Source organism: Aythya fuligula, chromosome 3 (assembly GCF_009819795.1).
Source record: "Aythya fuligula isolate bAytFul2 chromosome 3, bAytFul2.pri, whole genome shotgun sequence".
Classification (NCBI taxonomy): Eukaryota; Metazoa; Chordata; class Aves; order Anseriformes; family Anatidae; genus Aythya; species Aythya fuligula.
In genome coordinates this window covers 48728020-48740917 of record NC_045561.1, presented here as the reverse complement: position 1 = coordinate 48740917, position 12898 = coordinate 48728020, and the positions used below count along the sequence as shown (strand labels likewise).

Here is a 12898-nt window from a genome sequence, read left to right as displayed (position 1 = left end):
AGGAAATAATAAAAAGGCTAACTGGACAACCTAAGGAAGCGCTACTCTCCCTCTGTGGCACCACACATCACAAACGCGAGCTCACTGAGTAAACCCAACCCTCTTGCTTTCCAAATCAAGCATTTATCGCTTACAACAGCTACAGCACGTGGCACTTCAGGTTTTGTTGACCGCTATAGAGGAAAGTATTTTCAACATAATCACTAACATACAAGGATCTCTGCTCAGGAGCACTTTATCCTACTTGCAAAAGTACTTTTCCATCCACAAAACCCTGTGACATAGGCTCTCTTTGTACAAGTAACATACATAGAAACCCAACCCATTGTTAATTTATTTTGATTGCTCTATAGAAAAATGAAGATTTGCTGCAATGCTGCTATATCCCTCTCCTGGTATGTTGGCGGCTTTCCAGTAACAAGTCATTAAGAAAAAAGTTACACAGCCAGTTCCGCTCATGGGATCAGGCATGGATGGGCACAGTCCCGAGCAGCAGTGAAACTCCACGCATCTTTTTACACTGTCCAAAGAGTAACTTTGGATCAAAGCTCAAGTTTTCAGTAACTAACTGTCATAGTAATCCTGCCATCCTTAGGGCTTTTTATCTGCTTCCCAGTTCTCCAAAGCAATATAGCTAAAGCAACAATGACTACAAAAGAAACAGTATTTTCAGTTTGACAAGTTGCTAAAGTTTACATTTGTATCCAAATATTTAAAAACATGTTTACTAGAACCACTGTCTGTTAATGGCTACCTTTGAAAGATTCCTAAATTCCAAATCTTTTTTTTTTTTAAATATATATAACAAAATAATTTAAATGCTTATTTGCATGCTCTCCTGAATCATTGCTAGAGATGTCCTAGATGGTGACAAGCTTACAGAGTGGCAAAAAACAGAAGGACAACTCAGACACCTCATTTTCTATTTCAAAATAAAGTGGAGAACATAAACCTTGGCTGGCTCTGCCCTCTGTGCCCTCAGAAACAAGACTGACCCTGAGATACCCCAAATATCAGCAAGTGCAAAGGTAGCGCTCCTACTGTACGCGTGTCATGCTGCAAATAGCATCCCATGCCAGACGAGCTATCACAGCAATAAAGAACTCTGCTCATTTTAAACACTTGAAAAAGGAAAACTTTCTACCTATGAAAAGTGGAAACAGAGCTTACAATATTTTCCCCAGTCCCAGCAGCTATCCTTTAATTTACTGCTATGGGTACTTCAGCCCTTTCATTAGGAAATCCCTCCCACAGGTTTACTTGTAGGGAAAGGTTCAGGCCCGAGCTATGTAGTACAGTAATTAGTTTCAAGAAATCACACAACCAGATCCAAGCCAGTGTATCATTTTTAAAAGATCAATCTCTGCTCACAGTTTTTAGTCTAATGCACAAGTCTTTCAGCCTTCCCAGCCTCAGAATATACACAATTCTCTCATTAAGAGAGAAGAGGAAAGTTAAAGTGGTTGTAATGGGAGAGCTGCAATCGCTTGCCCTAGCCCAAACAACAGAAGTTGCTGTACAATCTGTTCATCCAAGGAAAACCTCAAATACAGCCGTGTTTCCTCAGGCGGGCTAAGAAAGCACAGTACTCGCGTACACATCGGCGCACCATCCCTCCACAGGCTACCCCAAACCTCAAAGCCCTTAGAGGTTTCTGAATGCACACTTATTATCAAATAAAGTCACATCCAGAGGTTTCAAAGTAACAGAAGAAAAAGTACACAAGCACTACAGAACTCAAGGTTCAAAGCCACAAAGTGTTTCAGTTTCCTAAATTGCATTTCTGGAACAGTAGGACTCCATCCACCACAGGTTTCATCCCTCACAAAGACGATGTCTAAGAATGAACTATGCAAACACCAGCGTGATTTGGACTCAAACCCGCATCCTGCTTCCTTTGACATATCAAATCACCATCAATGGAAGACTTACATTTTTTTAATGCATGGGATTTTTTTTAAAAAAGAAAATATGTTACTGGTTTTCAGATATCAAATAAATTTTAGATTTTTTTTTTTTTTTTTTGACAACAGGAGCATTTCACATTTAAGAGAGAATGGATAGGCTTTGAAACTGAAGACGCAAGCATCCGGACTCTGGATGTATCACGAATTTCTGCTGAGGTTTACGTGACTTGCTTCTGTGCCCAAAAGCCCTCCACCTTCCCACTGCCAAGATGCTGATGGTTCCCTGCCCCTCTAGCATCCATCAGCGCCTCAGTGAGGCTACAATGTACCACAAAATTAAAGCATGCTTTTACATTTCCCCAGTAACCTTCAGATCTGTTCCAAACAAGGAAATGCCTGAGCTGGTAGCTGTAGACCCCCACGCTATACGAAGGAGGAAAGGCAGCAGGTCACGTCGGGGCGCCTTGTCAGAAGGCAGGGCAGCGAGGCAGCCACCGCCGCTGCCGTTCCCAGCGGTGGGGCAGGCAGACGGGAGCTGCCAACGCCGGGTTGCATAAGAGCACTCCGAGCGGGCGGTTATTTACAAAAGCAGGGGTAATTATAACGCAGGAGGTGGGTCCCAAACACACAGTGACTTGACTAACACCGTGTTTGAGAGAGAGAGAAGCGGGAGATTGTGCTCCACCACCACCACCATCATCATCATCATCATCGTGACCATCACACCACGACCACCACCACGGGCTCGCAGCACAGGGCACACCGAGTGGGGAACCCTGTGTGGGGCACCCCGGGGGGCAGCTTACCCGAGCGGCACTTGATGATATCGCTGAACTCCCCGGGCGCCCCGCCGGCTCCTTCCTCGGGGCGGGCGAGGCGAGCCATGCCGGGCTCCTACACCCTCGGGCGGGGGGCTCCCATGGGTCCCGCTCAGCACCTGCCGGGGGAGCAGAGAGGCACCGTGACCCCGCCGTCCCGCCGCGAGTGCCCCCGGCACCGAGCCGCCGAGCTCCCACCCCCGCCGGGGACCGGGGCCGCGGAGGCGCCGCCCGCCCTCGGGCACCCCGGCAGCCCCGCCCGGCCCGGCCCCGCTCCGCTCCCGCAGCCCGGCCCGCCCCGCAGGTGCCCCGAGCACCGCCGCTCCCCCTCGGCACGTCGGGGAACAAACTTTGTCCGCCCCGTCCCGTCCCGTCCCGTCCCGTCCCGAGCCGAGCCGCGCAGAGCCGCCACTCACCCCTCGGACACGGCGGCGGGAGGCGGCCCCGCTCCCCGCGCCGGCTCCTCCCCCCACAACTTTTTGTGCGAGCCGCCGCTGCCTCTCCTCCTCCTCCTCCTCCTCCTCCTCCTCCTCCTCCTCCACCGCCGCCCGGCCCCGCCCCGCCCCGGCCCCGCAGCCCCTTTGTTAGCCGGGGCCGGCGCCGAGCTGCGGAGCCGCGCGGCCGCTCCTCCGAGGGGGCGGGCGGGGAGCGGGAGGCGAGGCTGGAGCGAGGCGGGGCGGCTCCGCCTCTCGGCACCGACGGGGCCCTCCCGGCCCGGCCCGGCCCTTTAAAAGCCCCGTCCCGTCCCGTCCCGTCCCGCTGCCGCCCCCGGTAAGGCCGGTCCTGGCAGCGCCGTGCGCCCGACGGGGCCGTTGGTGGCCGCAGGGGCCCCTCCTGGCGGTGCGCTGCCAGCAACAAGCCACCGGCGGGTGTGTTGTAGCCTGAGCTGGCTGCGATGCTCGCCCACACTTCCCCGTTTCTCCCCAGGAAAAAAAAATAGCTCACACAAGCAAGTAAAGCTATCTGTAAATTTATATTTAACTTTTTTTCCTCGGCCTTTGGTCATTTTGGCTGCGCTGCACTTGTGGGACTGACTGGGACATACTGATCTGCGTCCCAGAGGGGGTCTCCCAAACAGCCCCACAGGTTTTGCCCTTTGGATGAGCCCAGGAGATGGAGACAGCCGCTCGTGCTTATCCAGTAGGTCTCTGGAGCGACAGAGTGATGTGGTACCAGCCAGCCGCTGCACCATGGCCCACACCGCCCCAGCCACGGTCAGCGCTCCCTCCTGCTTCTCACACCCGCTGTGGCTGCAGGTCACCGGTGGTGAGCGCCACAAACCCACCCGCAAGAATTGGTGCCTAACCGAGGCATTGCCCTGTGTTCAGTTCCCAGCTGTGAAAAATACCCGAATGCTGGGGCTCCGGGATCCAGACACAACCTGGCTGCTCCTGAGGCAGGTCCTCCCTGAACCCTTGCGCAACCCAGAACTGCCCAAGAGCCAGCACTGGTGAGAAACACCACTTCTGGTGCTTTTCACCACACCACCTGCTGATCTTGGGCGATCCCAAGGCTCCACACCACCTCAGCCACTGCAAGGAACAGCCTGGAGGGAGGAAGGCCCTCCTGCGTGGCAGGCAGGGGTCAGGCAGTTCGCAGAGGTGACTGCGGGTGCTGCCACGAAGCCGGGTGCTAAAAGCTGCAGACACGCTGCTCAGCTGCAGGAGGAAGCGGCTGTGTCCAATTTCACATCTCTGCTTGTACGCCCAAGCTCCTGAGTTTTATATGCTCACCCCGAAAGCACCTACAAATTATTTCAATAAAAGAAACACATTTTAGTTTAACCCGATAGCATTTCCTTTTTTTTTTTTTTTTTTTTTTTTTTTTCCTTGTTCTGGTTCAGAGTGAAGTAGCGTCAATTTCTGCTTTGAACTGGAGTGCCAGGAGAAAGGCAACAGAGTAACGAGAATGAACACTACCTCAGGGCAGCAGCAGAGTGGTTTTTTCTTGGTGTGTTTCAGACATGCCTCTTTCCACAGCACTGCTCACTCTGCTGCTGATCAAAGTCTGTTTTTTTTTGAGCTAGTTACTTAGACTGCAGGCTTCCCAATGCAAAGGCTATAATTTTTATATCTGGGTCTTTAGGCACAAGTCCATCAAGAGAAAAAAAAAACCACAACCTAGTCTTTAATACTCTGTACACGTGCATGCTTTAGGTCTCTCTAATTTTGTATTCCGGTGGTTGGTGGAATTAGAAAATAATGACTGGCACACTGTTAATGTCAAAAAACAAACTCTCCACTGTGTCATATTTCTCAAACCTACATTCATCTACAGATGTCTTGGTTGCTGCAGACCATTAATATCGTGTGGATTGCGCAGCAGTTTACCTTTCTGTATAATGCAGAATAAATTAGGAAAATACAGAAAAAATCCCTGAAGGCCTTAGACAACGTTAAGAAGGGAGAGACAAGGGAATACAGAAAAAGAAACTGTGAAGAAACAGGCTGAGAAGATGTAAAGCCCTTGAACTTTGACCAAAGTAAATAAACACCTTATTCCTTAATGCATGGAAACAACAGAGTCGCGAGGCTCTGAGCTCATCTTACCTTGGCTCCTTGTCTTTGCTGTCGGTGTTTCTATTTTTAGGAAGCACCCGTAATTGATAGGATTTCTATAACCAAGAATTTCATGTATCTCATTACCTTGAGATTGACTGCTGTAATAATGCATGTACTCATTCATCAGTGTTTTGTCATGATTTCAGAAAACCATTCTATATTCAGGAAGGCACGAGATACCAAATGGATTGCTCTGTCAGGAGACTGTCCCTTTATCGTCCGTTTCTGCGTATCCCGGCATGTCCTCACTCCCAGTTAGCAGACCTGGCACACAGTCACCAGCAGACATTTTCCTGCACAACTCGCATCTGAAGCGCAGTAACAGCTCTTCGGTGCCTTGGCACTGACGCATCACGCTAACCAGTTTGTGCAAGTCCCTTACTATTTTCATTAGCTCTCATCTGAGGGGGAAAAAACTACAGAAGGACACATCCAATTAAAAAAAAAAAATAAATCTCTCTGTATGTTCCTCTTATGAGGAAAGTGTTCTTTTTTTTTTTTCTTTTTTTTTCTTTTTTTTTCTTTTTTTTTTTTCTTTTTTTTTTCTTTCTTTTTTCTTTTTTTTTATAAAACCTTGGGTTGGTTTTATCTCTGACTCCTCTAGCAGTATCTTTCAAAAAACTCAGCCACGCTTAGCTTGTTCCTTTTCCTCCTTTTTGCTGTAATCCAAGTACTTGAGAATTCTCTTTATTGTTCAACTAATCATCTGAAACTGAAATACTGAAAATCAACCCTAGCACAATTTTTAAAGGTAGTCAAAGCATATTTTTCCCTCACTTCCTTAGTTGGAGATTTTAATTTTAATTTTAGATTGTATGCTTTTAGTTGAACCTCATCTGCTTTTGTGTATAAGCTCCCTCAGAGCTCCTCCGTATCACCCATCTTGTTAATATTTAATGTATTTTTGTCCTGTCACTTTTTCCACCACTCCTGCTCACCGTTAGTACCAAGGCCTGCCAGAGATGTGGATATGGAGCAGCCCCAGGCATCCACCCTGACCCTGGGCCCCACCACCCCTGCTCCCAGCAAACCTAGAGGCTCCTCTGCCAGCGGAGGGCCTGCAGCGAGGAAGGCAACACACTCCTCCTCTCTTTGCCCAGTAGGTAATGGAGACGTGGCACAACCTCACTTCTTCACAGCTGCCCTACGTCAGGGTCTAGACATTTCTTGATAAAATTCAGGACAGTTCAGCCAAAGACAGCTAACTGCCCATCAGGAAGCACCTGGGATGGAAAGGAAAGGGGTGGGCAGGGAGAGCAGGCAGCAGGCAACCCCAAAAAATGGAGCAGGCCTGGCTGTAGGATGTCCGCCAAGCAGAATGCCTGTCACCTGTACCACCATACCTCCCTCTGGCTGCTCCTGCACCATTCACATGAGGATATTTCCATTTCCTTGAGTCTAGATGTGAATCTTCAGAAGATTCTCTCCGCTCTATTTTTATCTCGTTAGGTTCGATATATCTATTGATTAGATCAGATTCAGGGGAATATTGTGTGCGTAAAGCACTCTGGAACCCAGTACCTTAAGTTTCAGCAATTTTTTATAGCTTCATTATAAAACCCCAGAAAATTACACTGTCTTAATAGAAATGCTGACATCCCTTTAACTGCATGACATTAATTGAAGCTACCATAATTTATCATCATTCCAAAGACTATAACCCCTAAAAGTACATTAAACAAGAGTGCATTAATGAACAATTATAGTAATCAATTTACCCTCCCAACATAACTCTCTAAACCGCAGCAGAAAACCACCATCATCAAAAATGCCTGTGCAGGGCCGGAACCTTTGGCCAACATCATGCTGCCACAGTCTACAAGGGCAGGTGAAAGTTGTTAGTCAAAGTCACTTTCCATACAAATCGTTTTCTGATTATTTATTTAGTCTTTTGCTCCTGGCTATTTTTCCAGTGCTGCTCCATCCTCATTAGAATAGCCTGCGCTATGTATCAGTACAGGTTTGTTTAGTGGCCAGTCAAGTAAATGCACAATGTTTTTACAATTCCAGAGTAAGTCCAGCTTTTAAACTATTTTATCAGTGGTTAAAATAAGAAGCAGGGCTCCTGTGTTAATTCAACATAGAACCTTGGGAACTTGCTTCATTTTTACAGTAACTTGGTTCACTCTTGGCTCACAAGTAACATATTCCACCAGAGAGGCATTATTTATTCAATGAAAAAATACAATGGTTGGACAAAGACGATTTGGAAACATTTTCAAAAGGAAAGCACTCATCACTCTGCAAAAATAGTTATTGGTGGAAAATGTGGACACAGTGTGTCTTTCTAAACCTTTTTTTTTTTTTTTTCCAAAGGTAGGCAGCGAGAAAAGATGAAGTTTATTCTTATTAAAACTTAAATAGTAACTCTACTACTCTATGAATCCTCCCAATAAGGAATGAAAACAAACCAACTTTAAAATGTGAAATGCAGCAAACAATATTTATTCACAAAAGATCATTGTTTTTCCATGTTTGCCTCACTTTAGACCAAACAATCAAGCACATGTCACTATTTCTTTGCTGTATACTGTAAAACAATCAAAGGGAATGTTTTGTACTTAACCCCTTAAGAAGTTCCCTGATTAGAAGAATTTAAGATATTACATACAAGATTGCTCATGTGTTAATAAAATCTCTCCCTGCTGAAAAATACCATTCATTAGAATCACAGAATCACAGAATTTTCTAGGTTGGAAGAGACCTCAAGGTCATCGAGTCCAACCTCCAACCTAACGCTAACAGCCCTCCACTAAACCATATCCCTAAGCTCTACGTCTAAACGTCTTTTGAAGACTTCCAGGGATGGTGACTCCACCACTTCCCTGGGCAGCCTGTTCCAGTGCCTCACAACCCTTTCAGTGAAGAAGTTCTTCCTAACATCTAGCCTAAAACTCCCCTGGCTCAACTTAAACCCATTCCCCCTCGTCCTGTCACCAGGCACGTGGGAGAACAGGCCAACCCCCACCTCGCTACAGCCTCCCTTGAGGTACCTAAAAAGAGCGATAAGGTCGCCCCTGAGCCTCCTCTTCTCCAGGCTGAACAAGCCCAGCTCCCTCAGCTGCTCCTCGTAGGACTTGTTCTCCAGGCCCCTCACCAGCTTCGTCGCCCTTCTCTGCACCCGCTCAAGCACCTCGATGTCCTTCTTGTAGCAAGGGGCCCAAAACTGAACACAGTACTCGAGGTGCGGCCTCACCAGAGCTGAGTACAGGGGGACGATCACCTCCCTAGCCCTGCTGGTCACGCTGTTCCTAATACAAGCCAGGATGCCGTTGGCCTTCTTGGCCACCTGAGCACACTGCTGGCTCATATTCAGCCGACTGTCCACCATCACTCCCAGGTCCTTCTCTGCCTGGCAGCTTTCCAACCATTCCTCTCCCAGCCTGTAGCTCTGCTTGGGGTTATTGCGCCCCAGGTGCAGGACCCGGCACTTGGCCTTGTTAAACTTCATGCAGTTGACCTCAGCCCATCGGTGCAGCCTATCCAGATCCTCCTGCAGAGCTTTCCTACCCTCAAGCAGATCGACACACGCACCTAACTTGGTGTCATCTGCGAACTTACTGAGGGTGCACTCGATGCCCTCGTCCGGATCATCGATGAAGATATTAAAGAGGACCATACTGGGATCTTCCATAAAGAGCTTCCATACTGGGATCGTGGCACACTGTGACCACCAAAACCACCAGCAAGAAGGTTGTGCTGGCAATGGCTCAACACTTCCACCTGCTCAACACTTCCCATCAGATCCTATCTTGCCGCGACTGCACTCAGCAGTCTGTGGCTCCTACCACCTCAGCCACAGGAGGACACGGGTGGTCACCAAGAGGGAGAAAAGATCCAGGCTGGGTATTCTTGGGCACTCATCTCTCCAGCTGCAGGGCAGCTGCAGGCCAGAAGCTACAAGGCTGTGTCCTCACAGCCCTGAAGAAATGTTCAGATGCAGCCTCCAGACCACAGATGGACAGCATAGAGCAAGGGGAAGGTGTAGCTGGGTTCTGCCATGTCTGCCACTGCAGGCATGCCCTCCAACTCTTCAGAGCGCCTCGCTCTTCACTGACTCGCTATGGGTTCACACAACTATGATTAGCCTTATACTTTCAAAACAAGTAGTTTTGTTAATGTACTGAAAGCCCAAGTAACTTTTAATTACTAACACTGATATCATAGAGTCATAGAAATCATTGAATGGCTTGGGCTGGAAGGGACCTTAAATATCATCTAATTCCAATCCCCCTGCCATAGGCAGGGATGCCACCCACTAGATCAGCTTTGCCAGGGCCCCATCCAGGCTGGCTTTGAACTTTGTTCAGTCTGGCCTTGAAATTTGTTTTGTTTTCATTGAAATGACAAGGATTTGGGCTTTCAACTAAAATACAGTGACCACGATAACATTCAATCTGGACATTATGAATGCCTATATAAATTTCTAATTCTGAGTAAATGGATGCTCCTTTGATGGAAGATATCAAGTATCATTTTATAGTCACAGACTAATTTAGTTAGTTTATTTCACAGCACCTTGTTTCCCTGTGGCTACACCTGCAGGCCACCTGCTCCCTCAGGGCTGCCCTGTGCCTGCAGTGCGAGGCCAGGCCCGAGACTGAGGGCTGAACCCAGCAAGTGCTGTGGCTTCACAGAGGGACAAGCAGGCTGATATAAGTTGTCAGGAGAGTTTGGAAGGGTCTGCTCTGCAGGAGCAACCCAGCTCTCCAGGCTAGCCAGGTGGGCACGAGATTCATGCCTGGGCTGAGCAGGCCTGCGAGGGCCGCGCTTGCTCTTCCCCCACTGGGCACATTGGCCCCACTGCACTGAGAGCTGTGTGCCCTGCTCAAGTGAAGGGTCTGGCTCAAAGTCTGTAGCTCTTCAGGGAATTGGGGTTTTTCTAAGAGACGTTTGCCAGTTCCTTAAATTATTTTGCAGCTAGTTAAATAACTGCTGTGCTAGAGTCTCTGCGGGCAGTAATTATTATTCCTTTTTCTCCTATTAGGCAGTCCCCCAAACGGAGACATGAAAATTGCTTTGAAATCACAGCAGACAAAGAGGAAACTTTTGGACATCGTTTATTTTGGGATGTTCCAGACCATAGCTATCCTCCAAACCAAAAAAGAAGGCCAGCCCTGCCAAGTCCTTAATCACTGAAATGAAGAAAGAGACCACAAAACTGAATGAAAAGATGATTTGAACAATTTTCCTACTCTGAAAAAGGCCTTTTTTGGGGTTTTTGTCAAAAGAAAATGAGGGAAGCACAAAAAAAAAAGCTGAATGCATCACTGCTGTATCTAACTGGAGGTGACACGCAGAGGCCAACTGTTTATAAAGGGAACAATGCTAGTGCTTGTCCTTGTGAGGAAAGACCTCACACTCGGCATCTGGGGAAATAAAGTCTCACCGGCACATTCACAGAACTTTCCAAGCACGTAAGATCCAGATTCTTCTTACAGCGTCCACTCTGCTATGCCATTAAAACATAATTGTAACATAATATCCAAGCACTTATGCTCGAAGCACTTAGGGAGTAAGCTCAAAAACACTTGCCAGGTACGCGAAGGCTGTGTTATTTATAGCACCGTAGTACCAAAGGGCTCAGCCGGGACCCATGCCATTGCGCTAGACAGTGTGTAAACACGGAGCAGCCAGGGCCCTCACCCCGAGAGCGAGTGTCTGTGCCGGGGCAGAAGGGATGTTTTAAACCTCTCTGAAAGTCATCTAGCAAATGCAACCACTGTCAGGACAAATGTACGTTTAAAATGCAAGTGTATCCAAGCCTGGTATATTCAGAGTTTAAATCTAGTCTGAAATACAATGCTGCAGACATGGAAAAAAAAAAAAAAAACAGCAGTAAAGCAATTGTACAGTTATGAAAACTAGCTGGAAACAAAACTGAATTTTAGCAAATCTTGTGAAATATTTGTTATGAAACATAAAATCATCCATCCTTGCCCTGAAGTAGCAATCACCAGCTGGCAATGTTTTGCCAGCATCAGAACAGAAATGACAAGGCATGTGAAGTAAGGGGGTGCAGTAGAAAAAAAAAAAAAAAAAAGAAAAAAAGAAAAAAAAAAAGGTTTAAGTGAGTCTGCAGTGGGCTATGGGAGCAGATGCTCACAGGAGAGTGTTACTGAAGTTGCTGACCACAGCAGCCCAGTTCTCAGCGAGGAGCCCTGCAGGTTCACCCCAACTTTCATTACTGTGCTTGTTTAAAACACCTGTATGCATTAAATCCCCTGAATCCCTGGGTGGGACTCAAAGAGCACACAGACCTCTCATTTGAGCCAGGGGCCCTAAAACCCCAGGCTCCTCTATGTCCCACACCCACGTGTGCTTCTGCCTTCCCGGCGCATCCAATCCTGCCTCTCAACCCATCCTCAGCCAACGTGGTGGTGCTGGCAGCGGTTTGAAGAAAAGGCACAACAGCAGGACAGTAAACAGTAGGACAACAGCAGGCACAGGAAAGGGAAAAGAGCAGCACTGGACTGTGCTGCCCTCAAAATGAGGGGTTGGAGCAGGACTGAGCTGTTTTTTCTGCACAGTGAGAGGGAGGAAGAGAGGCAGGGGAAAACAGAAAGCATCACATCTTTTTTCTTATTATCTGGATGCTTTTACTCCTGTTTAATCTATCACATCAATTGACTTCTTCTTAAGCAATCTTTAAATTCATCCTTTTGTACCTTGAAGCTTGTCCTCGCAGTCGTATGCATGGTACTGAAGTCCACACAGCACTATTTAGTAGTCATTTTTCCCTCAGGAACTGGGGGAGTTTACTTTTCCACAGAAAAAGCTTTGCTATTTTGAGTGTGGAATGAGGTACGTGATTGGTCCTGTATGTCCCGCTCTAAAAAGAGAAAGGCAAAACCTTGGTTGCCTTTTCAGAGCACTGCTGAGCCCAAAGGATTATCTTTGCCAAAAAGAAACAGAGAAGCCCCAGTTACGTGTTCTTAATGCAACACACAGAGAACTAATACAATATTCTGGTTAGGAATGGGACAGTAGGCCCCAAAATTGATGTCATGCAGTGGCCAGAGCCTGCCATGGCGACAAATAGTGAAGGAGAGGTTCTGCAAGTGAGACTGCCTCCAGGTGTGCCTGCAGCAAGGTTCACCAGGAGTAGGAGCAGCCTTACAGGACCAGCTGACACAGCTGGAAAACCAGAGAGAGGAGCAGTTCTTCACCTAGTAACATACCCTTGCACTCCACTACCTACCTCCATTTGTTACTTCTTGTCAGATAAAAGCCTTGGGCAGTTTCAGTGCTGTGTTTAAGCAGGACTAGCACCTCTGCTGCTGAAGAATGCGGCTCCCCTGTGCTACATTTACACCAAGAGTCACGAATAATACTAGTAAGGATGCACATGTCTCGGTTATAATTGCAGGTCAGCCAGGCTTTGTGTCGTATTTCTTCTTTGTACCTGCTCGGACATAAATTGTAGCTACAGCAGGCCAAAATACAAAGCTAACGCTTAAAGATCATGGTTCTGAATTTATGCGCCATTAAAATATTCTGCCCACCTCAAACAATAGATGATTCATTTGTGAGACTAGTGATTTATTTATAAATATCCAAAGTGCAAAGCTGCACTGACATCTCAGAGCAACAGAGTGAAAGAAACAGGGTA

At 47.4% G+C, this 12898-nt stretch overlaps 1 protein-coding gene across 2 annotated transcripts in view; it reads right to left on the bottom strand.

The window, feature by feature from the left end:
• UTRN (utrophin) overlaps positions 1–3218 on the bottom strand; it is a 366152-nt gene extending 362934 nt beyond the window's left edge. The window contains exons 1-2 of one of the 2 annotated variants that reach the window (XM_032185295.1): positions 3142–3218; positions 2714–2844 (exon numbers count right to left, since the gene is read on the bottom strand). In XM_032185295.1, the coding sequence (XP_032041186.1) occupies positions 2714–2792 (79 nt within the window). In that variant the 5' untranslated portion in view covers positions 2793–2844; positions 3142–3218. Of the gene's footprint in view, positions 1–2713; positions 2845–3075; positions 3094–3141 lie in introns of those variants that run through there. The other variant, XM_032185296.1, reaches the window with a different exon arrangement.
• Between the last annotated feature and the right edge of the window lie 9680 nt (positions 3219–12898).